At 41.9% G+C, this 27,762-nt stretch overlaps 5 protein-coding genes across 9 annotated transcripts; 2 read left to right on the plus strand and 3 right to left on the minus strand.

The window, feature by feature from the left end:
- Nucleotides 1-235: 235 nt before the first annotated feature.
- On the plus strand, nucleotides 236-9,358 carry LOC135441198 (anoctamin-1). 4 transcript variants are annotated; one of them, XM_064700717.1, is made up of 9 exons: nucleotides 236-457; nucleotides 3,093-3,619; nucleotides 5,134-5,703; nucleotides 5,779-5,834; nucleotides 5,906-6,461; nucleotides 6,530-7,154; nucleotides 7,218-7,423; nucleotides 7,488-7,769; nucleotides 7,829-9,358. In XM_064700717.1, the coding sequence occupies exons 2-9, from the start codon at nucleotides 3,128-3,130 to the stop codon at nucleotides 8,093-8,095; spliced, it is 3,054 nt and encodes a 1,017-aa protein (XP_064556787.1). In that variant the 5' UTR covers nucleotides 236-457; nucleotides 3,093-3,127; the 3' UTR covers nucleotides 8,096-9,358. The 4 variants fall into 4 exon arrangements, with proteins under 4 accessions (XP_064556787.1, XP_064556790.1, XP_064556786.1 ...); XM_064700716.1 differs by lacking the exon at nucleotides 236-457 and adding an exon at nucleotides 1,826-1,950; XM_064700719.1 differs by lacking the exon at nucleotides 236-457 and adding an exon at nucleotides 1,828-1,950 and having other exon boundaries at nucleotides 3,093-3,532.
- A 510-nt stretch (nucleotides 9,359-9,868) lies between these two features.
- LOC135441166 (uncharacterized) lies at nucleotides 9,869-11,825 on the plus strand. The gene is made up of 6 exons (XM_064700662.1): nucleotides 9,869-10,077; nucleotides 10,191-10,272; nucleotides 10,739-10,905; nucleotides 10,967-11,101; nucleotides 11,158-11,365; nucleotides 11,423-11,825. The coding sequence occupies exons 1-6, from the start codon at nucleotides 10,063-10,065 to the stop codon at nucleotides 11,737-11,739; spliced, it is 924 nt and encodes a 307-aa protein (XP_064556732.1). The 5' UTR covers nucleotides 9,869-10,062; the 3' UTR covers nucleotides 11,740-11,825.
- LOC135441165 (glycerol-3-phosphate phosphatase) lies at nucleotides 11,758-13,703 on the minus strand. Its single transcript, XM_064700661.1, has 3 exons — nucleotides 13,491-13,703; nucleotides 13,047-13,424; nucleotides 11,758-12,986 (listed from the first exon to the last, which is right to left on the minus strand). Exons 1-3 carry the CDS (start codon nucleotides 13,503-13,505, stop codon nucleotides 12,444-12,446), a joined length of 936 nt encoding a protein of 311 aa, XP_064556731.1. The 5' UTR covers nucleotides 13,506-13,703; the 3' UTR covers nucleotides 11,758-12,443.
- Nucleotides 13,704-15,135: 1,432 nt separating this feature from the next.
- Nucleotides 15,136-19,569, minus strand: crm (cramped chromatin regulator). The gene is made up of 7 exons (XM_064700656.1): nucleotides 19,431-19,569; nucleotides 18,599-19,206; nucleotides 18,331-18,534; nucleotides 16,864-18,269; nucleotides 16,411-16,792; nucleotides 15,707-15,858; nucleotides 15,136-15,637 (listed from the first exon to the last, which is right to left on the minus strand). Exons 2-7 carry the CDS (start codon nucleotides 19,158-19,160, stop codon nucleotides 15,536-15,538), a joined length of 2,808 nt encoding a protein of 935 aa, XP_064556726.1. The 5' UTR covers nucleotides 19,161-19,206; nucleotides 19,431-19,569; the 3' UTR covers nucleotides 15,136-15,535.
- A 783-nt stretch (nucleotides 19,570-20,352) lies between these two features.
- Nucleotides 20,353-24,799, minus strand: Syx4 (Syntaxin 4). Of its 2 annotated transcripts, XM_064700678.1 has the most exons (7): nucleotides 23,875-24,799; nucleotides 22,678-22,887; nucleotides 21,322-21,415; nucleotides 20,998-21,240; nucleotides 20,857-20,930; nucleotides 20,549-20,797; nucleotides 20,353-20,485 (listed from the first exon to the last, which is right to left on the minus strand). In XM_064700678.1, the coding sequence occupies exons 1-7, from the start codon at nucleotides 23,905-23,907 to the stop codon at nucleotides 20,414-20,416; spliced, it is 975 nt and encodes a 324-aa protein (XP_064556748.1). In that variant the 5' UTR covers nucleotides 23,908-24,799; the 3' UTR covers nucleotides 20,353-20,413. The 2 variants fall into 2 exon arrangements, with proteins under 2 accessions (XP_064556748.1, XP_064556750.1); XM_064700680.1 differs by lacking the exons at nucleotides 22,678-22,887; nucleotides 23,875-24,799 and having other exon boundaries at nucleotides 21,318-21,415.
- Between the last annotated feature and the right edge of the window lie 2,963 nt (nucleotides 24,800-27,762).

Below are 27,762 nucleotides of genomic sequence, written 5' to 3' on the forward strand. Positions count from 1 at the left end.
ATATTCATCTAATCAACATTAACGGCACTCCCCCGAGTATGTGTGGAATGTTTAAGGGATATAATATTTGATATATTTGTTCGAATATTTTGTACCTCTTTGGACAATAATTTATAGTACGAAAAATATATTATTATCATACATAGGTTGTATGGTTAAGGGAACACCCCTGGCCCTGAGCCATATGTTGTCATAATGCGATAAGTCGATATTGCTATTAAGATATCGATATATCGATAGTTTGCCAGTTTTAGTCAAGTGCAAAGGAAAACAAGCTGCAATTTAGCCATAACAAAACATAGCAAAGACGCTTACGCTGGCGTCTTTTGCTGCACGATTATCACAACGATCGCACAATATATATACAATAACGATACATCATACAAGAAACCAATAACAATTCAATCGTGGAGCTGACACAGGCTATAACCACGGTCAGCTGCTACCTGAGGCCGAGGTGAGTTCGAGTGGACTGCAAATTCCAGCACCAGCTACTAATGCGTGTATCTAACCAAGTTTACAGCCTGCGCCCATCACTGACTAACAACGTCGTCATTTGGCCTTAGAGCCATTTTCAAGAATCAAATCAAAATTCTTAGAACTAAAATCTGTGGTAGCCGTTGCATTAACGTTGCCCTCCCACGCAGCTTGTTATACTCCAGCGAAGGGTATTTTCATTTTGTCACAGAATGTGTTACAGTTTGTATAGAAGGTTGTTGGATATATACAGTCTTGATTTGAGTTTGATCTACCGAGTCGAAATAGCTGTGCATCCCCCTTTTGTAGATTAGTCTTCTATATAATATAACTGTCACGAAATGCCGGTTAAAAACAGAGTTATTTATATGATAAACTTTTTGCTAAGCAATTTTGAGTTTCACTTTGTTCCTAACAACATCGGACAACTATATCCAATATGGCTTTTAGAAAAAAGACGTCATAAATTAAATAAATAAACCGCATATCTGCTATATGGTCGCAAGAGTATTTAATTTTCGGCATGCGAAATATAAATAAATAAATATACATATATATATATTTATATATGCATATATTTAATTTGTGACATAGTTTGACCGACACTTTTCATTGGCGGTCCAAACAGTCGGCATTAGACTCGCCAACATTTATTTACATACGCCGAGTACATAAGTATGTATTTGTTTAAAAAAAAACGGGTTGGGCATCTTTCTAATTTCGCACTTTGATTTAGGTTACAAATCATTTACACTTCAACTTGACCTTTGGGGCCAAGCAAATATTTATATAAACACGTCTATGTTTATGTACATGGGCATGTGCATGTGTATTCTATTTAATTCGGGAATGCGTGTGTGCGTGTATTCCATATCTGTATCGGTTACAGCTCGTTGCACGCTGTCGTTGCCTTTTTGGCAATCAACACTTGTTGTTGTTGTTATTATTATTGTTGTTCTGGCTGCTGCTCTGCGTACGGCGCATTGCCTGAGTTTGGTCAGTAATCGGCAAACAACGCGCGCGTACGCATTTTTCTAGCTCGATTCGTTTTTGCTTTTATTATTCTTTTCTTTTTATTAGCTGACATCATTTGGCCGCAGGTCAATCTCTCTGCGCGTGTGTGTGTGTGTGTGTGTGTGTGCGGGCGTGAAATTTGTTTATAAAAGCTGCTGCTAAAAAACGGTTATTCTGTTCTCGCCTTTTGTTCTTCTTCTTTTTTTGCCGTCAGTCAGTCTACCGTTATGCCTGGCACGTCCTCAAAAGCTGCTGTTGCACAAACGATCGCGCGCTTAGCGTGAACTGGAAACGAGTACGTGTAACGAGTAAAGAGTACCAAGTACAATACTCGATACTTTAAGCTGCCGCCTGGCTGGCTCTGCTCTTCAACTTCCTTTTCTTGTCGCTCTCTCTCCCTCTCTCTCTCTACTTCTCTTACTGCTGTCTTTCACTGTGCCTCAACAATGTATTCAGCGGGTAAATAAATGACAATACACAAATACATACAAACATATGTCATACGTATGCATCCTTTAATAAATAACAAAAACAAACATGATCGATATGCTCTCGCTCAGTTCCAATTCGCATTCACATTCACATTCATTCATATGCAAATTAACGTACATAATTTGATTTGATATTTTTAGACGTTTTTTCTTTTAGTGTGTGTGTTTATATCGGTTTGTCGAGGGTTTGATGTTTGCTTAACTATTGAGATCCAAGATCATTTCTGTTTTTACATTTGTTCAAATACGTGTGTGCTGTCTACGCAGGTGTATACATCTACATTACATCTGCTCAATAGCTTTAATTTGTTTATAGATGCACCCCCCGCAAAAACACACATGATCATACACTTTAGCATCACATCTGCATGAAGTCATCGTCAAATCGTAATATGACAGCCGCACATTGGTCACTTTGCACTGTTCTCAGCCGGAAATGGATGATCATCCATTTGGTGGCTCTCTTACTCCCATATCAAGCAATTACATAATTGGCCGCATTTCAATGACCCCCATTTTACCAAATATAAGTACCCGCATTGGGTGCCGTCACCTACTGATAACTTCCATTTCGCCTTTAAATTAGCTCGCGCACAGTGGGGCGATTGTCATTAAACTGCAAACACGTTTTAACCTAAATATATTTTCAATGCAGTTTATCTTAAATTATTGCTCTTCAGAATTATTTATTTTTTAAATATTTATGTTGCAGCGTTTAAGCTAAACCACTTGCAATTTTTCGTACAACATTTTGGATTTAATATACATATTTAGAAAACTATTATGAAAAGAATCAGGTGGAATTCTTGTTGCAGGAATTATTTTTTTTTGTGTATGTATGACCCACTGTGCCAATTTTAATTGATTAGTGGCCGCGGCATTTTATTTTTATCATTCGATTAGCCCAAAGCTTTTATGCAGAATGTGCCCACTATCAGCATATTGCAACCTTCATAGCATAACATACCATGCCAACTCATACCGTGCTTTGCTGTGACACACAATACAAACACACATATCTATGTGCATATACATAAATACACATTTACATGCGTGTACAACTGACGCATTTTGCATAAGCAGGCGACTAATCTGTAATACTGTTTGCAGTGCGCACCCACGACTACGATTATCCCGAATCGGAAATGGACGAGCGTGAGAGTCTCTACTTTGATACGATCTCGCTGGCCGATTCGGAGGCGGCAGCGGCGCATCGCAAGTCGCTATCGCAGTCACGAAACACAATTTACCACTCGGCGGTGGATCTGGCCGGAGATGAGACGCGCAACAGTATGCGACTGGGCGCGGAGCACAGGCTGCCCTGGCAGCCGGGCTATCGACAGTCAACGGCGCTGGAGCATCTAAATGGTGCCGGTTATAGTGGTGGTGATCATACGGATGCTGCCATTGCGGCTCAGGTGCTAGCATTACAAAATGGACGCACACATCTGCCCACCGGCATTGGCGTTGGCGGCGGCGGAGGCGGCCCTGGCGGTGGCTATAGTTATGGCCGATCTGGTGCTGGTGGCGGCGGCAGCGGCGATGATGAGGTCTCTAGACGTCTTTTAAGACAAAGTAGCACAGTTTCTAATAAAGATAAGAAATTGCCAATTACATACTCCCAGTGGAAATTGAGGGTAAACAATTAACGATCAACGATCAACAAAAAAAAAAACAAATAAGCAAAACAAAAAAAAAAAATACAAGAAGCACAACGCAATGCCAAATGTCTCAATATGCCAATTATTATAAGCAGCTACTCAATGGCACACACACTCTCTCTCTCTCTCTCTCTCTCTCTCCCTCTCTCTCTGTCTGTCTCTCTATGCATATCTTATGTTACGCTGCAGTCGCCTATTTTTCTCACTCATCTCTCATCTCAGTCGCACGAGCTTACCATTACGATCATGTTTCATTTGCAGCGTTCCAATTACAACACCGCATAGAAAACTCACCCAATCTCATTTGTCTCTTGTTAGTTGGCTTTAAATGCATCTACTCGATAGAGTGTATTTTATTTAAAAAACTGAACGGTTGCATTTTGCATACATATTTTTAATTTTCTTAAATTTGATTTTCGGTAAAACATATCACGCCCACGCATTTTGTTAACTTGCTGGCTACGTTTCTCACCGTTTTCTTTCTCTTTTTTCTCTCTTTTTCAATAGTTTGCTTGCGGGAATGGGTAATGGCAATTTTTTAGCATTTGTACATGTGTACAGCATACATACATAGCTTGAACATTAATTAATTTTAAGTACATACATATGTATATTGAACACACTCATAAGCGTGGAAAATAAGGGGAAACTATTCAAATTCAAAGCTGTTACCAAGTATCCACTGAGCGCGACAATTCAAACTGCATAACTGAAATGCTGCATTTTATATAGAATATTTTAGAAAACAACGTTTTTCGCATTCTTCGAGCGACAGCTCCTAATCAGATAGCTACTCGGGTGTTGAACACGATTATATATGTATATTCTCTATGGTGTCTGATTTGTGTGAAAATCATAATAACCTCTGCAAGGTCACAAAAAATTCGTCGCTTAAATATTTGTTTATATTGTATCCCATCAAGACTTTGAAATGAAGATAAATTTTATGATATGCACACAGCTGTGCGTCCTGATAAGGGCTTAACAGTTGCTGTTTGCTTTAGTTAAACATAACTGATTAATATGCAAAAAAAAACCTCTCTGGAATTCTGTGCGTATTTATTATATTTATAATCAATACGAACAGACGTCGTATTTCAAAGAATTGAACCCGATTAAGCCCGACTGGCTCTGAGTCGCGATAGTTGGAGTTGGAACAAGAATTCTTACTCCATAAGGGGTCCCTCACTTCATATAAGATCTTGCCGGACAGCCGGAGAGCCTGCAGTTTCATTTGTATGGTGCAGCAAATCGATTAAGTCGCAGCATGTTCTGCCAATTAATTTCCAAGACTTTGCGCTCGACCTTACGTTCAGAGAGGGAAGCGACTAAAGATAGTGTGAGATATTATTTAGATGCTGGTTTTGATTTTTGTGGTGGTTAAACGTGGCACACGCACCTACACGCGCTTTCCACACACAATCGATCTATATATACATATATATTTACCGACATATTCATCAAATGCTTGTTTCCATCTTTTATCGCAGACGTACCGACGTTTCAACGATGGCAGACGCAGCGTGGACTTTGTGCTGGCCTACAAGGGCGAGGATGTGGACGAAGTGGCGGCTGGCAAACGTCGGATCTTCGAGGCGAATCTGATGAACGAAGGCATACAGCTAGAGTACTATAAGGAGCAATGGGTGCACTTTGTCAAGCTGCATGCGCCCGTCGAGGTGCTCTATCGGTATGCCGAGATTTTGAAGATCAAGATGCCATTGAAGATCATACCAGGTCAGGAGCAAATAATCGCTGATACCACGCCCGACTTTAGGACAGTCAATCGCATTTGCCGCAGCCTCTTCAGTTCCGTGCAGCTGAACACCGAACTGTTTCCGGATCGGAAGCCGCGCATTCATCTGGAATTCGCCCGCAAATATCTGGAATTATTTGACGAGGAGCATCCGAACTATTTTGATGAGAGCACACGCTATTCCATTATCAATTTCATAATGCAGCGCCAGCAATTCGAAGGCGGCGAAGAGAAGGCTGATAATCTGGGCATCGAGAAGCTCATCGCGGATGGCGTCTATCTCTGCGCATATACCCTGCACGATGTAAGCTGGCTTAAATCAACTAACTATATATATGTATATATTACATATATATGAACAACAAATTGTGTATTGCAGAAGGACACGCGCGGCAAACTGCTAAAGGAGTGGGCGAACATTGGCAAATGGAAGAAGTGGGTGATATTTATCCCTGTTCTCTCACAATTTATTAATTAGTTAATTCATTTTGTTATCTTCTTGACAGCCTGCAGCCGTTGGATCACATCAAGGACTATTTTGGGCCGAAGGTGGCGCTATATTTTGCCTGGCTGGGATTCTATACGCAAATGCTGATACCGGTTAGCGTTCTGGGCATACTCTTCTTTGTGTACGGCTTTCTAACGTGGAACAGCGATCCGATTAGCTTTGACATTTGCAATGACAACGACACGATCATGTGTCCCCAGTGCGATCGTGGCTGTAAATTTTGGCGTCTCAATGAGACGTGCACCTCGTCCAGGTTTAACTATTTGATAGACAACGAAATGACGATGGTGTTTGCCTTTGTGATGGCCATTTGGGCTGTTGTCTATTTGGAGCTGTGGAAGCGATATTCGGCGGGACTGGTTCATCGTTGGGGTCTGACCGGTTTCAATCATCATGTGGAGCATCCACGGCCACAATATCTCGCCAAAATATCCAATTCGAAGCGGTTTAGCGATAAGCTGAACGACCCAAAGACCACCTTCGATCCTGATGTGCCCTTTTGGAGCACTAAGTTTCTGCCCAACTTTACAAGTTATAGCATCATGGTGTTGTTTGTAAGTGAATCAAATCCACTCGCTGTCCTCTTCGTATTTATAAATTTGTTATCGCATTTACCTTCTAGATCTGCATATCATTGATCGCCGTGGCGGCGATCATCATCTATCGCATGGCGCAGCGGGCATCCCATACTATTCTTGCGAACGAGAACACGATGACGTACAGAATAATGGTATTGCCCATAACGGCGGGTTTCCTGGACTTAATTGTTATCTCCATATTGGACATGGTCTACAGCCATTTGGCGGTTCGGCTGACCAATTACGAATACTGTCGCACCCAGACGGAGTACGATGAGAGCCTCACAATCAAGAACTATGTGTTCCAATTTGTCAACTATTATTCATCGCTATTCTATATAGCATTCCTAAAGGGCAAATTCGTTGGTTATCCCTCCAAATACAATCGCATATTTAGCTTTCGCCAGGAGGAGTGCAATCCGGGTGGCTGCCTCATGGAGCTCTGCGTCCAGCTGGTCATTATTATGGTGGGCAAGCAGGCGGTTAATGCCATCGTCGAGATGCTGATACCCTTTCTAAAGCGCACCGCCAAGGAATTCAGCCAGCGTTATGACTGGTATAGGCGGCACAGTGAACAGAAGCTGGTGCCCTCTACCAATCAGTTTACCGAAGATTTCAATCTGCTGCCCACCGAAAAAAGTTCACTTTACGAGGAATATTTGGAAATGGGTATGATTGAACTTTATAATACAAATCTGACTTACCTATTGTTATGTTTCCTCTTCATTTTAGTGGTGCAATACGGTTTCATAACCTTGTTTAGCTTGGCATTTCCACTGGCTCCTCTTTTGGCGCTGATCAATAACGTGATAGAGGTCCGCCTCGATGCCATCAAGATGCTGCGTTTTATGCGACGTCCCGTGGGCATGCGTGCCCGAAATATTGGTGTCTGGCAAAGCATAATGACTGTCGTTACGCACATTGCGGTCGCTTCTAGCGTAAGTTAATTCCTATTTGTTGTCATCATATGGAAATCAATATAGTTTTTTTGATTCTATGCAGGCCATGATAATTGCATTTAGCAGCAACTTTATACCGAAACTAGTCTACAAAGCCACCCATGATGATCCAGAGCTAAATGGTTATCTAAACTTTACACTGGCTACCTTTTATACCAAGGACTATGGGACGCAATCGCTTTTGGATGTTAGCGCCCAGGCGAATGTAACGGAGTGCCATTACATAGAGTTCCGCAACGATCCCTGGGAGAACCCACCCTATAAACGACCCATGATTTATTGGAAGATCTTGACCGCCCGTCTCGCCTTCATTGTCATCTATCAAGTGAGCTGCATTGATTGATTCCATTTTCAAATGCTTGTCCTAACGAATTGATTTTACAGAATATAATAACCATGCTGCAGGGCATACTGCGCTGGGCTGTGCCCGACGTCTCTGGCCGTCTGCTTAAGCGCATCAAACGCGAAAACTTTCTACTCCGGGAGCATATCATTGAGTATGAGAAAAGGCAGGCACAGGAAGTTACCCAGTCACAGACACATCCAACGGTCGGTGCAGCAGTTACACAGACGGAGCCGGAGGACTTTTTGCGCAAGCGTCAAAATGGAAGTGATGCAGCTGCTGGCGACAATGCCACAACCTATGTCTAAGACTATAATACCTGAATCACGCACACTCACAAGCCTCCCGACTCCATGTTCTTTGCCAGTGGTAATCGAAAGTGCATTTTAGTTATAGGCCTCAAACGTAAATTTGTTAGGGCGTGAATTATGTATATTTAAAAAATATATATAGCTTATATACTTTTGTATATATAACGTAATATACATTTAGTTTAAGAGCATATTTTGTTCGCCTTAATTGTTTATATTGTGCTTTGTCATTGTACTGTACTTAACAATTGAAATGTTTTTTATATTGTTTTTGCAAATTGTATGTGAAATGCTCAAGAGGCAAAATGCATTCTTTTGTATCTGCATAAATCCTGTTAGAAATTGCAAAATTTTTACAAAAAATCCAATAATTAATTGCCAAATTGTAAAGTGTTCGTAGAAACTGCGACTGATGCAACCAGGCACTCGAAACTAGATACATCAAAATGTGTAAAAATGCATAAATGCAATATAAAGAATCAAAGCTGATCAAATACAAGTGCACACATGCACATTCATATGATAGATCCCTAGCTACAATTATTATTTGCACCGAATTGTTAAGAGTAATATATAATGAAATAAGAAAGCAAGTGTTTAACTGCTTTCGATTCACGTCCAAAGTGCACACCAACTGCAATTATCTAATCATACGCGTTATTTTCAATCCTAAGATATCGTTTGTACCTACAGAAAAACCAAACTTATCAGATTGCGTGTGCCTAGCATATGTACATTTATACAACAACAACAACAACAACAACTACAACGACAACTAAATAAACATATAACTATGCAACACTAAAAACAATCCAATGTACCTTATACAATATATATATATATATATATATATATATATATACAAAACATAAATGCCTATACTATATGTTAATTCTGCTCGTTACAATCGGTTTGTGTCTTGCATCCGTATCTCTATCTGTATCCGTATCTGTATCTGTATCTGTATCTGTATCTGTTGTTACCTTTGCCCCGCACCACCAGCACACACTGCATAGATGTTTTATACAACAAGAAATGCAATTAAAATTACGATACGAAATAGTATATATTTTATTATTTTGATAAACATATTTATATACATACAAGAGATGTGCTGCGATGTACAGAATGTTCTAATGTACATGTACACATAGCATTGTTAACAATTTACAAAACTGAAATGGAAAGAGATTAAAAAACATGAATTAAGAATTGTAAAAAAACAAAAAAACCGAAATAAATTAAAGATCATAAATGGAAGTTTTTGTGTTTCAATATTTAGAAAGCGAATCTCTCGCTCTGTAAAATGGTTATGAAATGGTTTTTAGATCTCTCTGATAAAATGATTAATGGCCTGAAAGGAAATGGATAAATCCAAAATGGCAAATGGATAATGTTGATCTTGCGTAACGTTTACCTTGGTGCTACAGGTCAGTGAGCCGGAGCAGAGCCGGAAGCTACAGCTACAGATAATATGAAGCTCGATATTGATTAGTAATATGGTGTCAAATCAATTGGAACAGAATGCAAGGCAATTGACGGCGACACCCGCTGAAATGTGGATATAAACAATTGAGGCATAGCAAGCGGACTGGCACAGAGAGCACTTGACTCCAGCTTGAGGCGGGCCAGTTTAGATGCTAAGATCAGCTAGCGTCTGGTGCTAATCAAATCGCTTGCAACTCAATTGAAATGGATGCCGTGGCCAAAGCCAACCGCCTCCCCAGCTCGCAGCTCGCAGCTCGCTCTGTCGCTCTGTCAATTGTCTTTGGCCAGTCGAGCTTTACAGTTGGACACACATCGGGGCTCAGCTTCCAGTCTGTCGGCGTAACGCTTCAATGGAATTTGCATAAGCCGCATTTGGCATAAAAAAAAAAAACAACTAAAAATAAACCCAACCTAATCGAACAAATCTGACAACTTTGAACCGCATTTGGATCGATCCGATCGCTTTCGACTATAAAATGAGCCTCAGTTCTGTGAGTAGACAAGATGCTGTGCGTCCGGCTAAGCCAAATTGCTATCGCGTGGATAATTAACAGTAGCAGCTAATCCTATTTTCCATTTATTTTTCCCAACTTTTCATTATCAGCCGAAAGTCATCAAGCAACTGAGCGCAGCGGAACGTGAAGAGTTTTTCAATTCCTTCGATGTCGTCTTCTGTGATTGCGATGGTTTGTTCTTTATGCTTAAGTACGATATAGTATATAGACACAGTTGTCTGGGTCTGTTCCGAATTTCACATTTGATGAGGGACGGTTTTACGCTAGATTTAACGATTCAAATAAATGGGGACTTAGATAAACTAGATGTCCGTTTAAAGACGTAAAAACCTAATAGATTCAAATTTCAACGTGCTTCAAACAGCATTTTTCTAAATTTGAAAAACTGGACGTTAACCGTTAATAAGTCTCAGTTTTTTGAGAGTGCTGTACCAAAGACTTTGCATAGAAAACAGAAAAGAAAACTCAATTACTCGCTGCATTCTTTGGCCTGAAGATTAAGTTCGATTTTCAGTAACAAAATTCAAATGCCAATTGCTACGTTTTTCAACACTGGATTCGAACCGTTATAAGTTTCAGTTAAGTGCTTAGAAGAGAAAAACGAGTTCTCATTTTGGCCATTGCCCCTCTTTGGCAGGTGTTGTCTGGTACACGCTGCGCGATTTTATACCCGGCTCGGCCCAGGCCATCGGGGAGCTGCAGCGTCGTGGCAAGCAGCTCACCTTTGTGACCAATAACAGCATCAGCTCCGTGGAGGAGCATATGCAGAAGTTCGTCAAGCAAGCGGCATTGCATATAGACCAGGTGAGTTCCAGGTGATCAGCTAGTTGGCTGCGATTTGGTTTCCAATCCCTCCTCCAAGCAGCAACAGATTGTGCATCCGGCACAGACCATTTGCGATCATCTCAAGTCCATTGGTTTCGAGGGGCTCATCTACTGCCTGGCCACGCCGCCCTTCAGGCAGCTGCTGCGTGACGCGGGCTTTCGTCTAACCGAGGAGGTGAGTTGCTTTGCTGGCGTTGATAGATACTTGGCTCAAACGGTTTTGCCTGCCAGCGCGAGGGTTTTATCATCAAGAGCCTGGGAGAGCTGCACGAGGCCATCTTTGGCGGGGAGCCCGTGCAGGCTGTCATTATTGATGTGGACTTTAATCTGACAGCGACCAAGCTGATGCACGCCCAGTTCCAGCTAAAGAATCCCAACTGCTTGTTCCTGGCCGGCGCTGCCGATGCGCTAATACCCTTCGGCGCCGGCGACATCATTGGTAGGAATTTATTTTCCTTCCATTCCATTTGACATATATAACTGCGTTTGCTTCAAGGACCCGGCGCCTTTATTGACGTTGTCGCCCAGTCCACTGGCCGCCAGCCCATGGTGCTGGGCAAGCCGGGCGAGGCACTGCGTCAGCTGTTGCGCCAGCACCACGCCCACGTGCCAGCCAACCGAGTGCTCTTCATCGGCGACAGTCTAGCCAGTGACATTGGATTTGCGCGCGCCAGCGGCTACCAGACGCTGCTGGTCCTCACTGGCGGCAGCAGCAGTGCGGATGTGGCCAGCCTGCCGCCTAGCCACGCCCATATGCCCGACTACGTAGGCGACTGCCTGGGCGATATTTGCGGCACGAATATAATGGAATAAACAACAACGAATTCCAAATAGGCATCAATATATACTGTATTGTCTTAAACATAGATAGCTCGAGTAGATCCGTTGAAGCCAATAAAGTGCATATTGCTTATATACATATATATATATATATATATAGAAATCGTTCTTATAAGATAAACATTTATTCGCGTATGCGTGAAAAAAACGTTACTTGTCTATAAACAAAAAAGCAATTCATTTTCCAGAATCCTCAATTTGCCAATTTGTTAATCAATAACAAATAATGTAAATAATAAACAAATGAATTGTAGGTAAACAGCGATTGGAGGGAGGAGCAAACATTCAACGATTTTACTTAGCTATAACAAATAATTTCTATAAAGCAAGACTCAATCCAATCCAATATTTTGTTTGCGGTGAACCGCAATCAAAATTGGTTCGGTTCGCGACAATTTCTTGCTCAATCTTGGAGTATTATTGCAGTTATTTTTAGTTGGAATTACTCTTACGATATTTTCATTTCTCAATTTTAAACAGAATTCTTATTGGTACGACTCACAGACTGGTCTCAGGACTAGAATGCAATAGTTACATAGACCACAATGGTGGTTACGTTCCGAGTCTACCTACTTATACATATAGATTTTTGATGTGTAGCACACATTAACCCTTAACCGTTTACAGATACGAATACGTGCCCCAAACCCGAATGCTTATGGTTAGTGTAGTGGGCGTTAGACATGCGCCTTGGGCGCAATGTCGGCAAGCAATTGAATAAAGTCGGCCACGCTGTCGGCATAGTAGTCGGGCAGATGATCGGGACAGGTCTCCGCCTGAAGCTGGTCAAGCGTACAGCCGCCGGTGAGAACGAGCAGCGTTTGGAATCCGCACATACGACCAAAACGCACATCCTGGGCAAGCATATCGCCGATCATGAGCACACGACTAGGCACGGTAACATTGTGCTGCTGGATCAGCATATCGCCCAGTGCGCGGCCCGGTTTGCCCAGAACCGTTGCCTGCTTGCCGCTGGCCTCAATCAGAATGGAGGCAAAGGCGCCGGGTCCAATGATATTGACACCCTTTGCCACGGGCAACAAACGGTCTGTGGCCCCGCCGAGCAGCAGGCAATCGGGATGACGCAAATAGAGATGGGCGCGCAACATTTTGGGCGAGGTCAAATTGAAGTCCACATCGATGACGACAGCGCGCACCGGCTGCTTGTCAAAAATATTGCGTGCCAAATCCTCATAGGTGTCGTCAATGAACTGGTTGGGCTAAACACTTGAGAATTTAGAATGGTTCCCTTAAAGATTGTCGAAACAGTTGCTACTTACGCCATCGATAAGCTGGTAGCCCGCCTCGCGCAGCACCTTCTTGAACGGAGGCGAGGCCATGATGTAGATAAGACCCTCGAATTTGATGCTTTGCAAATAGTAGACCATTGTCTGAGCCGGATGCCAGATCTGCTGCGGTTCCACCTGCATGTTGGCCTTGGCAAAACGCTTAACAGTTTGGTTAACAGTGCGTACGCTGTTATTTGTCACAAATGTTAGCTGCTTGCCAGCGCGCTCCAGGGCCGCGTAGGCCTGGTCGGCATTGGGCACATTCACTTCCAGGGTATAGATAACGCCGTCTATGTCACTGTACACCCGATCAAAGGAGTCAACAAAGCGGCGTCGCTGCTCAGCGCTGAGCTTCAAAATGTGCTGCGGCTGCACAAATAGAAAACCATTTGATTAGATTAATCCCAATAGCTGGGAGCGTAGCTAACGACTTACGCTTTTGTTTGCCATGTTGCTGCCTCTTCTTATTCTGCTTCTGCTGCTGCTGCTTGTGCTTGTGCTGCTCGAGGCTGTCGCTGGAACGTCCGGCACTCAACTAATGTGACGAACTCGACTAACGCATCATAAAACTAAAAACTGCAAAATACAAAATGATTAACACTTTGCAGGGGTAAACGAAGACACAGACGCCGACGTTGCCACCGCTCAATATCAAAACAAAACCAATAACGAATAACGAAAAATATTGCTTGTTGTTGCTATTGTTTTAAGCTGTGGCAAACTGTGCCTTTGCTTATCGCAGTCACTTACTACACGCGCCAGCTCTCTCCCTCTCTCTCTCTCTATCTCTCTCTCTCTGTCTCGCACTCTCGCTTTCTTTGCTTACTCTCGCTTCTTGCACCCACAACATTGTGTGTATCGAATAAACACGTAGATACAGATACACATACACATACACATGCATATGTACCGTTAGAACGGCAACTGAGCAAGCCTTTTGGCTGGAAATGGAATTAGCTAGAAATGTAAGTGATACATGTGGGTGCATTATTTATATATATGTATTGTACATAAAAAGCTAGCTGAATAATGGATGGGAAATGAATAACAGGGTTATAAATCCAACTGTATATCCCGTCTAAACAATCATTCATACATTCATATGTACATACATATATTCATACATACATATGCACGTGTAGCAATCAGATACGTGTTAGAAGATAAGTTATGACCATGGTTGCCACATTCACTGAAAATGTACCAAATAACTTTGTTTATTACTCGATTTTTTTGTTACAAAATGGTGTAGTTTTCGTCAATGAGTTTAAGTTAAATGTTGTGATAATATTTTTGTATATTTTTGAATTTTTAATAGCCCTGGAGTATTTTCAACTTTCTTAAGCTGCCCAAGACTTTAAATGTACAAGCTACTTAAGAAATATCTAAAAGAAAAAAAATGTATATACAAATATGCGTTCAAATAATTTACATTTAAGCAAGTTATTCTTACATGTAATCAACAATTTTGTACTTGTTCTTGTAATAGCCGGTAAAACCTATTTTTTCAAGTGGCAGCCCTATTAACCGTTATGAAACCGATTCGCACTGGCAGCCTAAAAGTGATACGAGTCTTTATTCGTAATATGCTATGGAGCATAATAATAAGGATTAAAATAATTTCATAGATTTCAGATAAACATAAATACTGATACTTTCAAAATTCGATTTCCTTTCCTTCCCTTATCATAAATAACTTATTAGTAGTTTGCTGGCAAGTTTTAAAATACTAAATATAAGTAAAATATTCTCTTAAAATTCTCTACTATTTGATAAATATAAACATAATTGTATTTATAACAGTTGAAGACATAATACATTTTATGCCGTTTGTTACAAATGAAATACATTTTCTCTTGGGATATATACAGAATAAACTGTTATTTATTATATTTATATGCATATTTCGTATTAAACTACAATACAACTTATACGCGTGTTAATTATCTAGTAATTATCCTGACCTATTAACTACAACCAAAAAAAAAAAAAAAACAAATAAAGAAAACGAAAAAAAAAAAGCGGGAATAAAGAAACTATACTCCTTTATCGAGGCAACTAGAACATAAAACAATGTGAGTAGATTCTGTAATACTTAGCGTACATATATATATATATTAAATAAATATCGAGCATGTGTATGCTTAAAAGTAAAATGTAAATAGTAAAAGAACAAATTCAACATCACAAGGCCTAGTGCAGCGGTAAGAAGGTTAAGGTTGGTTAAACATATAAAACTTTAAATGTTTAATTTAACATTAATAATATCCGTATTAAAATGGGTGAGTAATATTTTCGTTTCTTTCTCATTTTTTGTTTTGGAATTGAATATTGTGTGTTGCACCACGTTTAAATATAAAATGATAAATAATAATAAGAATACTCTGCAAATCGAATTTAAGAGCGACAACATTGTGTGGATTTAGTGGTCCGCAAGGAGGCTCGCACAGGGTTCTCGGGTTGACAGCAAAACACATATGTTAATCCTTCTCCTGCTGCTGCAGCAGGGCCGAAATTTCCTGAAACTTGTGACGATAATCGACGCTGCTCTCGCTGATCACCGACATGCTCGATGAAGGATCCTGTATTAAGACGACGATTGTTTCGCTTTTGGATTGTTTTATGACCAGCCAAATAAACATTCCACTCACCAGTATATCGCGTGTGGCATCAAAGTCATCCAGATGTCCCAGCAGGCTGGTCAGCGAGAAGTCATTGATGTTCTCCTCCAGCCAGCGTGAATTCGATGTGGAGTCGCGCAACAAATGCATCGGACTGACGCTGCCATTGAAAAAGTTTTGCGCTGCACAACAAAGGATAATCATTATTTCGATATTTGTCGTTGGAAGCATATGTAAATGAAATAGTGCATATGTAGATAAATACCATTATACAAAGAGCTGGAAGCTTTTCTAACTAATGTGTGCTTCTGTTCAATAGTATTTAATATGTCTTAACACCATAGAATGAAAAGAGACGGACTATGCAGAGGCAAAGTCAATTGAAAGACTTGTAGGAAGCATCTAGACAGAGCTTGTCTCCCCAGTTCAGAATATGGCTTCTTCAGCTAGAGTACTGCTCCCCGTCTTAAGGGAGGTCGAGCACACTAGATCGTCTCTCTCTCTCTACTTTCTTTTCCTTAGTATAAACGTTTACAATTGTGACATAAAGGGGAAAATTGACGAGACCAATGAGCTCATGAGAGGGATTAAGTCAATTTACATTGTTCGGATCTTAAATCAAAGTCCAACTGTGAACGTTGACGAACGGAACACAATGGGCAAAACTGAAGAGACTAGTCGATGGATATGAGGTACAATATACTTATAATGTATGTTTAATTTGCTCAGCTTACTGGTGCTCTCATCTTGGGCGTCCTCTGGCAGCGTGGTGCTTGTGGCTGGCAGCGTTGTCGCATCCACAGAAAATTCCAAATCGGGCATATCCGGGCCTGTGAGGGGAGCGCCGCTGCTGTCGCTGGTATTGCAGTTGTTATTGTTACTGCTGCTGTGATCTTCGACTCCGGGCTGCTGCTGACGCTGACTGACGCCGCTATTGGACCCAAGTTTGGACAATAGAGTACTTATTCCACTGCTGCTGCTGACGCGTTCGATGGGCTCAAAGAGACCGTTTTGCAGATTGCGCAGGCTGAGCAGATCGTATGGTTGGGCTACTGAAGATGGCGGCAAGAGGCAACGCTGCACCAGAACCTGACGTGACATCTTCTGGCGAGTGAGCTGAAATATAAAATGCAAATTCGATTTTTATAGAGAATAGTTATTAATATGGTTGGTTGCATTTTGCGAACCTTGGTCAATTGGCGCACTGGATCAATAACATTGACCATGGGCCTGCGTATTGGCAGCATGGGCGTGCGAAAGATGACCTCATTGCCATCCGTTGATGTTGCAGTCGCTGATGAGGGTCCAGCGCCAGTTGCCGTACCGGCGCTCGCCAGATTGCTAAGCCATTGCGCCTTGGTGATTAAATCGCGTTTGCGATCGCAACTGTGGCCACAATTGCATTGACGTTTGCGCACACGCTCGCTGAGATTGGCAACCAGGAGCAGGTGCTTCAGCTTATTGCTAACCGTGGCCGTTGTGATCGCCTTAACGCGTTCCACGCTATCACAGTCATTGGTATTGTAGGGCAGCGATGTTGATGATGAGGAGGAGGAGGAGGACGACGACGACGACGCTGTGCTCGTTGTATTGGCGGCTGTGGCGCCGCTCGGCGCAATCTGCTCCAGTTCACACCAATAATACTCTAGCTCCAGCTTGGAGTCCTGACCCAGCACCACATACAAATCGCCAATGGTTATATCCGCTGAATTCGATATCGTCCAGCCCTTGCGTATGCGCTTGATCACATCATCGCTGAGCAGCGGCTTAAAGTTGCGAGCTGCAGCAGCCTTGGCGCCTTTTCCACCCCCCGCACCGAAGCCGTCGCTTCGTTTGGCACGTGTTGGGGCTGGAGCTGGAGCTGGTGCGGATGCTGGGGCCGGTGCGGGCGGCGGTGGAGCAGCGCTTGTTGTGGGATTGCTGCTGGCGCTGCTTGTGCTGGCAGTTTGCTCGAGTGTCTCGCCCTCGGTTTTCAGACTGAGCAGCTCATTGATCTCCTCGCTAATCTCGTCGCCGCTGTTGCTCTCCACCTTTACATTATTGCTGGCCTCTGTCAGTTCATCCAAAGGCTTCTCCTGAGCCGAACTGGTTAGAGGCTTGAGTTTTTTGGCTTCGGGCGAACGCTTCTCTGAGCCGCTCTCCGTTCGCGCACGCTTGGCGCTGGCAGCGGCCGCGGCTGCTGCGCTGTTCAGCGTCTCGCTGTGCACCTTGACGCCCAGACGCTCCTCGTAGGCGGTCAGGCATATGTTAACGCTGCTCAAATACGCCGTAATGCTGAGCAGCGGACGATGTATGGGCACGCCGGGCTTGGGTAAAAAGCAAACCAACGGCTCCGTTAAGGGCTCGGGCGGGTCTGTGCTGCCGGCGGCAGTGCCACTGGGCGGCAGCAGCTGCTCCTCCGCAAGCCTAGCGTCAGCGCTGCGCCATTTGTACTGAAACGTTTTAATAAAGCTGATGAGCTTCTTGTGCAGCGGTACAATGACGCGACTGCGTGGGTTCTGTGCCAGCGCCTGAACGCGACCGAACGCCTCGATGTTCGCCGGATTCACGAGCACCTCAATTTTACTGGGCAAGCGTATGTCCTCCAACGTATCTAGGTGGTTGCCCGCAGTAATTAGCATGGAGTTTGTGTTAATTCGTTTAAGTGGACTCACCATCCAGCTGATTGAGACGACGCAGCGCCTTGCAGGAGGGCGTCTTGATGCGTATATTCTTGCCCTTGCAGCGCACGGTGATGTGACCCTGATAAATGAGCTGCTTCAGTTTCATGAAATGCTTCTCAGAGAGAAACTGCAGCTTGCGCCTCATTTCACCATAGTTAATTAGCGTGTACAGCTCCTGGGCAAGCTTCTTAAGCTCTGGAGCAAGGCATAATTGGAAATGGAGTTAGGTAGGGCGCATCAAATGCCTGGACATGCTTACCATCCGTGAAGCGAACATATTTGCCAATCTTGTGATATGTTTGATAGTAATGCTGGCGCACTTGGTCCTTTGTCTTGAAGCTGTAATCGGTGCTTGTGTTGCGTCGCTTCAGCTTGGCATTGATGCAGTTGGCCACTGCCTCGAAATCCTTGCCAAATTCGTTGAGCGCATCAAAGAAACAATTGCGTTCCAGATTTGTCCAAGTCGTTTTGTTGGCGGCGCGCATCTGAGACGGCGTCTTCTGGGTGATCTTTTCCTCCTTCTTGGCGTGCTCACGCTCCGCCGGTGGCGGCGTCATCGGACGCGTCAGATCTAGTTTCATCTTTTGTATGACACGCGCGCTCGCCCGGGTGCCCGGGCAATTCTGTGTGGTAACCGAACCGAGCAGCTCCTCGGGCTCAGCGGCGCTGGCAACTGGCGCCAGCTTGCATTGCACACCCTTGCCACTGTTTGTGGATGCATTCGTTGCGGATGCCACTGCGACTGCGGTTGCTTCGGTGACGACAACAACAGGCTCGGCCGCAAGCTTGACATTCTTACACATGTTGGCGTTGTCTTCCATTTTATGCCACTGGCACTGGCTGCCCCCACCACGGCTAACCGACAGGCTGCAAGTAATTATCAATTATGTGACAATTGTTTGTCCACAAATAGCGTAGGCAAATTCCTAGATATTAGCGCTTAAATAGCTAACTTTGCACGACGCCAGCGAAAAAATGGCGCTCGCCAATGGGTCAAAAAGTTGATTGGTGTAGCGTTGTTTGTTTGAGTTTTTCGTATTTGTTTGTTGTTATTTGGCCACTAGTTAAATGACACTCTATTGCGCACTTACCCAAAATGCAGAAATTATTTATTTTGCGTGTGTTTTGCTGTCGTTTTGGGTCTTATTTATCTTCATTGTTTTGCATTTAGAGGAGCGTATTATGTTATGTTAAGTCGCGGTTATGCTTATTTTGGCCTTTAACATATGCATAACATAGCTATGTTAAGTTCAAGATTACGTTACTCAGTTTGCGCTTACGTTTGTGATTTTGCGTGTGCTCTGCTTATTTTGCGTTTAAATTACTTTAGTTTTGTAAATTTTCATCAAATGACTTGTTTTTGAGCTTAATAATTCTTCATATTCTCAATATGATTGCGCAATGTCAGGTAAAAACTTTGGATGCATTTTATTTTTCTTCTTTGCTCACTAGACATAGTAACATTACACAGCGTAGGAAGATTCACATTACGTGAATCTAACAGCCAGTTTTTTTTTTTCAATTGGCCATATATAATTTTTCACTCACACCAAACATATAATAATAAAAATAAAAAAAAACTGAGTAACATAATTGCATTTCTTGTGTAAAAATAAAGAATAAGAATGCAGTGTTAGTCTCGTACTAACCGTACAGTCCTATTTACAAATCATTTGACTAATTTGCCTGTCAAATGTATTAAAAACTGTAACAGCACGAACGATTGCGTTTAGCAGCAATTAACAATACAAACTGAACTACAAATTATCAGAAAACTGGTATTTGTTATTGCGGAAAGTAAGTTACATTTGCGCCAACACATTCAAAAGGCAACAGTTATTTTGTGTAAACAACTAACAGCTGACGGCAATATGCAGCATTACATCGACAGCACCGTAAAATTGATAGCCTAACTAAATGCAACCCTGTATGAGCGCCAAGTCATGGTGTGGTGAGTAAAGCATTTGAAAACGCCCGGCCAGTTTAAATGCAAATCGCTTAACAAAATTATTTTATTTGGCTTAAAAGCAATTAAAAAAAAAAAGAAAAAAAAATAGTTTTGCGCTTATGTGCATCACAAATAAATACCGATGATTATTAAAACTAACACAACTGCAACGAGTATAGCAATGAGCATTATTTTTTTCTGCAAAAAATCGATTTGTAAAGAAATTCCAATAACTGTATCCGACGATTAAAATAAACGCACCTTTCGCGCTTTCTCCCGGTACTCATGGGCCTTGTCCAGCTCATTGCCGCCCTTTTCGGTGTAAAGGGTGGCCTGATTTGCATGGAACTCCACCCGCTGTATCGTTTCGCTCTGCTCCATGACAAGTGTTTGAATACGCATAAAGAGTGCATGAACATCTTCAATAGATTTCTCCAGTTTTCGGAGCTCATTGAAACGATCCATGAGATCGCGCAGCGTCTGCCGTTCCTTATCTGTCTCTTGCAGTATCTAAATCAACTTTTAAAAATCAGCTTAGATAATGATTAACGCCGCATGCAACGACTCACATTGTCCACAAAGAGTTTTGTTGTTTTGTTTTCGATCAGCAATTCGATCTCTTGTTCACTGGCCTCCGCATTAACTGTACAAATAGGAATTCTGATATTAATTTCAATTTCATTATTTACATTTCCCTTTTATTTACTCACTAATCTTGGAATGCATGCGCAGGTTCTTCTTCACCTTCGTCTCGTAGTTCTGCAAAAATAGTTCGTTCTTCTGCCACAGATTGATATAGGTCTGGTAAAGGCCATAGAATAGGGTACGCTTCATGCGGGCCTCCAGACTGTAGTCAGTTTCTGGCGGCAGATTCGCTTTGAACTCCCTAAACCGGTTCATTAGCTGATTGCCCAGCCGCAGGTTCCTGTTGTGCAGCTCATCCATTTCGTTCTCTGCACGAAATGTTAAAAATGTATTAATTGGGCGCTTCGAATGTATCTGTAAATATGTATATGTATGTTAGCTGTACCTACCACTAAAGGTGCGTAAATGGATTGTCTGGGACATACGGTCCATAGCCTCCAGATTGTTAGCTATTTGCGAGAGCTGATGGCGTATTTCTGAATACTGTAAATGAGTGTTGGAAAATTAATAAAATTCAAGATGTAGTGTTAAATAAAATCATCAAATGCACTTTGGATTAGATAAAATAAAGAAAGGACCGTTGTTATTACCTAATATATTTATCTATATATGTTATAAAGCACATTATTATCATCTGATCTTAGCTATACAACACTCATTTCTAAAACTATGACAAATTAGTTATCAAACGAAGTTGATCAGACCACAAAACCGCTATGAGACCAAGTCGAGCATCAATCGTCGATTTATATATTAATCAACTTAATTAAATCAAGCAGTGAAGAACGTTTCTTAGTCAATATGTAGGCGAAAGTGGGAGTGCTACAGTTTGTGTTCCTGCGGTCAAGATGTCTGTCTAAAATATTTGATTAGTGTTGTAAAGTGTTTCAAACTTAATCAGACACGGTTGGACAGAGCAACGGACATTTCTCGCGTTTCAGAACAGGCTATCAAAGATTGTGGTGCATGCTTATTAGCTGGTTCATTCAACTTTTGGAGTTTGCTATACTTTATGGGTGCTCCAAGCAGTTGCTGACTGTAATCTTTTGATTTGGACTCTCTGCTAGAGATTTTTGTTTTTTTTTTTCGGCGCAGCATTGTGTGTGGGAGTATGGGGGCGGGGTGTTAAGTCCCAGTTTAATGGCATACAGATATAATTAGATATGAAGATAAATTTGTCTGTATGTATTTAATTAATTAGAAGCTGCTGTAAGCCATTTCGCTTATCACGGGTTCGACGATTGAGTAATGCGCCGCGCTATTGCTATTGACGACGTCGCTGATTCATGCGGCCGTCAAAAACGTATGATAAACATTTGGAATCAAAGCAGTTGGTTTCTTTGATGTCCACAATAGAGATGGGCTCGTGTCAGATTTAGTCAACACGGCACGAGCCACAAATCGGGGGGAAGAAGCACGCAGCACGCACGACAATTTGGCATTTATTAAACAGTTATAATTAAAGGAACAGTTTTGTTTGCTGTTCCCACTAGAGATGGGAGCGTGCGCCAACACGCACGACTCTTTGGAATTTTTTGTTTATTTGTTAATTTTACATCATTTTGAATTTATACTTTTATTACTTGTTTACATTTTTTTATTTGTATTTGCATTTGTATTTCAATTAGATTTATTAACACATATAGCTCGTGTTGTTCGTGTCACGTAATAAATATAAGAAACACAAGACACGCTCAACTCTTGCCCACATACACACACACACACACACACATGCAAAGACTTACCGGATTCAGTATGGCATCCACATTGGTACCCTGTTGCGCCATTTTGCTGCGATCCTTGCTGTTGTCGCTGCTGCTGTTGTTGCTATTGTTGCTATTGTTGCTGTTGTTGTTGTTGTTGTTGCTGCTGAGCGTTTCGGTGGTCGCGTTGTAAACGTTGAGCAACAATGAACCGTTCGAGGACGAAGACGTCGAGTTGGCGCTGAGCGAGCGCTGCAAAACAGTTAACAAAATGCTTAAACTGTTAACGGTCCGAGCTCGAACAAAAAATTGTTTTCGAGCATCGCTGCTGCAGCGACGCCGACGTAACTCTAACTAAAACTTCGTGCTTCTATTTGGCGCTGTTTTCTTTTTTCGTTTTTTTTTTTTATTTGTTTTTCGCCTGCGATCTGCTCTCTCACAAGCTGTGTTGTTGGGGGCGGGCGCGGGTGCGAAATGCACAATCTGGTAGTGTAATGAATAATAAAAGCTGGCCAACAAATGTGAATTGAACGACCGTGCGGGCTTGGGGATAGCCCCTCATGGGCTACTTTATCGCTCTTATCTGTCGGCAATCTAGGTGCACGCTGATAAGCGCCCAAAACCAACAAAAACAACACGTCTCTCACGTCCCCCCACCACTCGCTACCAAAATGGCGAGCCAGTGTTAGGGCCGGACGCGGAATGTCGCGTAGTGTTTGTAAATGCCGGCGAAAGAATGCGTGTAACAAAATGGAGCCACACTGCTAGCGGCCTACTGAGGAAAAATTTGTTGAGCCGGAAATCGAAGTGCATTTGTTCAACGCGATGCAAATGTATCATATGCGATTCCTTTGTAGGCTGAGGGTATTTACAGCGCAATATATTTGACTGGAATTTCTCCTTTCTCAGAGCAACACAATTGCAAGAAAGTAACAAGCCTAGACATGTAATAAAGCTTTAATACTGCATATTAAATATGTAAATAGCCATACCCGCTTTCAACTTTTCTCTAAAGCACCGCCACAAAGTCTGGCTGACGAACGATTGACAATGCCTGGGGAATTCTATTAATTAAATTCTAGCAGGACTTTTGCAATACTTTTTTCGCTCATCTTTCTTTTCTTTAAGCATTTTGCCACACTGTATAAGCTACACTCTCGCTTCCACAGAAACTATCGAAGCCACTTTAAAACGTTCGCTCATTGGAAAAATATAGAAGCAATTTACACTTAAACTTACCTGCAAAAGCTCTGGCAGCCTATCTCTAGCCATTGTGATTCTCTCTGTGTTGTGTAGTGCTAAAGTTGATAGTGTTGTAAGATTGTTCTCTTTGTTGTTGTCCCAGTTTAGCGTTGATTTTGTAAGCAGCGACGCGATACGTTTGCTTTAGTATTTACATATATAGTTGTTATTGTTTTAGAGCACTTGCTTTAATTGCTTCTCACATGCACTAGGATAAATACGAATTCATTTATAAACGACAGTTGTTGTTGCTTTGCATAATCGACAATGCTAGAGTGCACTAGGCTGCGTTGTTGTTGCTGCTGCTGCTGCTGCTGCTGCAGCTGCGTTCAGATGCTTCTTCTTCGTTCGGGACACTTGCACGACGGCAACAGCTGTGCTTTAACTGTGCGTATGCTTTTGCTGCCAGCAGCACAGTTACGCGTGAGAGTGACGCGCACGAGTGAGAGAGCGAGCGGGAGCGTGAGCAAAGGCGAGCGCCGCAAGCTTCAACGATATCAAAGCTGATAAGCAGCGTTGCTTATCGGCATTATATTTGCGGTGCCCTTGTGTAGAGTATGTGGGTGTGTATAGGTACGTTCTGCGTGTGTGTGTGTATGTAATTAAGTGTTGCCTTATCGCGCTTTAAGCACTATATTTGCAATTGTATTTGTAATACTATTTGTATTTGTATTTGTATTTGCATTTGTATTTGTATTTGTCGCTGTGCTTGTATTTGTGTTTGCGTATGCAGTGGCTTTTTGTTGGCTGCACTTTATTTTTGTATCGACTGTTGCACGTTTCACGACGTCCATTCAATTACAATACAACAAAACAACAAACTGAATGGATCGAAAGAGAGCGCGAGAGCGAAAGAGAGCGGAAGCGACAACGATATTGATACATTTCATTTATTGCAACAAGCTTTTGATAATATTTATTTTTATTTTTTTTTGTATTGAGTTCTCTTCACGCCGCACGTCGCCTGTAAACTAAAAGCGCCGGTCGCGAAATAAATTCCATATAGCAGCTCCTCTGCGTCAGAAGCTGCCACTGAGATTTCTTTCAATTTAAAGATTAGCACAGGCACACATACATATGTACATGTATGTATGTGCATATATATGTACACACACACACACACACACACACACACACACACACGCACAGATACAGTTATGTATTATGTGTAAGTTAGTTGTCTGTCCCTCTGCACTTTTCGGGGGCTGTTCTAGAAATTGAACCGGTTGCGACGCTCTATGAAAAATGTGTTAATTGCCACTTTTTTTTTTTTTACAAGTACAACATTTAGCTGTTCAGCAAGCACAACAACAAAAGCAACCAAAAAAACAACACCGACGACGCCGTTCAATTGAAGGTAGCGACGTCGCCGTCAACGTCAACGACAACGTCGACGTCGACGGCAACGGAACGACGAACGGTTCCAAAAGTCACTTGCGCTAATTAGTTGAACTTTTTCGTATTGTTGTTTTTGCTGTTCTTGCGGTTGCAAAACGTCATAAGCTCGACGTCGACAGCGTCGGCAGCGTCGTCGGCGTCGCTGCAAATTTATATTTCTCATTCTCGTTCTCGAATTGCCAGCAAAAAGCACACAACGTGGGTCACAATTCACATTTCAATGCATTCCAATTACGACAATGGGACAGTGTGAGGAGCAAATTGATATCGAACGATAATACATGCATACATTGCGTATGTGTGTGCTTCTGTTTGCCAATGTATGTGTGCCTTATAAATGAAAGTCATTGTTGCTTAACGGATGAGAAAGATTAATATGCATATATGTACATACTATGTGTATATTTAAACATAAATATTTAATTCAATAAAAAGAATTATGCATACGCTAACTTTTAGCTCGAGCTGGGACTGCCTAGTTACTGCTGCGGCAATTCGCGAAACCACAGGAATGCAATTGTTCATAAATATACTATCTAGCCGACTAGCATACCCTGTCTTTTTTTTTTAAGTGCAAACACACAAGTCTATACAGTTTGCAACGTGTGTGCATTAGGTGTTAAGGCAGCTTAGTCTTGATAAAAGGGCATATATTTTTATGAAGCCATATCCAATGTTAAAGCTTTTTGCATTATTATTATTGTTATTCACATGCTACAGGGCATCCGATGGTCGTGCCTACCCTTGACTGCCAATCGAACAGCAGCGCCGCCTTGTCCAATTCGCGCAATGTGAACTTTGATTAATCAGCGCTAAGCCGCAGCGACGTTGAACTCCGCTGAGCATTGATTCAAAGAAAATCGGGCTCGATATGCGGGTATATACTATATATATACTCACTTTATATATAGACATGACTCAGGGAGTATAAACAAGCAGAAAAAAAACCCTCGTAAAGCCGTTCGTGATACAAGCGAAGTGAAAGCTGACTTGCGAGATCGCCAAAAGCCTTCAGAAGAATCTGAAGGCGAGAGTGCGATTGAGAGAGTGAGAGAAAGAAAAGATATATATAACTTAACATTTTGATTATATTCTTACAGTTTTTAGACGAATTTATAAATTTTCAAATACGATAAAGAATAATGAGAATTCTTATTTCATCTGGAGATAAAACTCTAGTTAGAAATTCGGATTTAAAAAAAAACTTAAACAATATACATATATCTTAACTCGAAAAATGGTTTTCCTTTTCGATATTTTTCGATTATGTGAGCAGCGGAGATCTTTAGTTTATGTAATTGCTAAGCTAAAATGGGGAATGGGTTATGTCAGCTAAGGACGCAAACAGGGTTTAAACCGAACCGGTTCGAACCCGAAATTTTAGACCTTAATATGAAACAAAACATTTAAGACAGCCCACAAAAATAGCTGAACCTTCACCCAGAACGAACCGTATTTTGTTTCAAAAACTTTTCCTGAGGCCGTAAAGAGAGTTTAAACTAAACTGGTTCATATTACTTGACGGAAATATGAACGATATGCAATAATTATGGCAGGCAATTATTAATGAATAATTGAATTATTTTATAAAAATATCATATGACAAAGCAAGGCATGAGCCACAAAACGGGCGAAAAGAGAGGTCTACAAACCCCGAATCACAGGGCAGAAAATCGATTCGATAATTAAATCGAACCATCGACCATGTTTTGCAAGGGGGGGCCAAACCAGCCTAAACATACGTGGCAGGCATCAATTTGATGCGGACTTGTATGTTTAATGTCTCCATAATATTATTTATAAACTATATCACGCGCTAAAATGTTGCAGCCATCTAACTTGGGCTGATTGAGTACTTTTTATAGCGTGAATGATGGAAATCGGCAACAGTTTCGGCTGCAGCATCAGGTTCAGCTGCGACATCAGTTTTATCATCACATTTTAGCTTCATCGGCTTTGTACGCACGGCAACATTTCAAAAAATATTTTCATACGCCCCGTGTGCAGGCCTTTGTTTTTATGTTTGTTATTCACGCTGCTGTTGTTGTTGTTGCTGTTGTTGTTGCTGTTGTTGTTGCTGTTGTTGTTGTCGGCTCATGCTTTAGCGCAGCTTTGTTTACAATTTATTTTGTCATGTGTCGAAAATTGCAAATTTATGAGTTTTTGATGAGTCTTTTTGTGCTCGTCGCTCGCAACGCTCGCAGTTATTTGCTGGTGTTTGCTTTTATGTGGGTCAGCACACACACGCACACACGCACACGCGCACACACACATAGGCACACGCACCCAGCATGTCCTGGCGCATCCTGTTGTGTATCGTATGCTTTTGACTTTTGATTAAATTCGCACGCGCAAAACTATAAATGCCACACGGGCAAAAATATCACAAGATGACAACAACAACAAAAATGAAAAGAAAAACATAAAAAAATATAAAAGGAAAAATAAATAAACGACAAATTCTATAAAGGCGCTCGAAAATATGTG

Source organism: Drosophila montana, unplaced genomic scaffold, assembly GCF_035044405.1.
Source record: "Drosophila montana isolate Dmon_TW-CO22-7 unplaced genomic scaffold, ASM3504440v1 contig_1853_1, whole genome shotgun sequence".
Classification (NCBI taxonomy): Eukaryota; Metazoa; Arthropoda; class Insecta; order Diptera; family Drosophilidae; genus Drosophila; species Drosophila montana.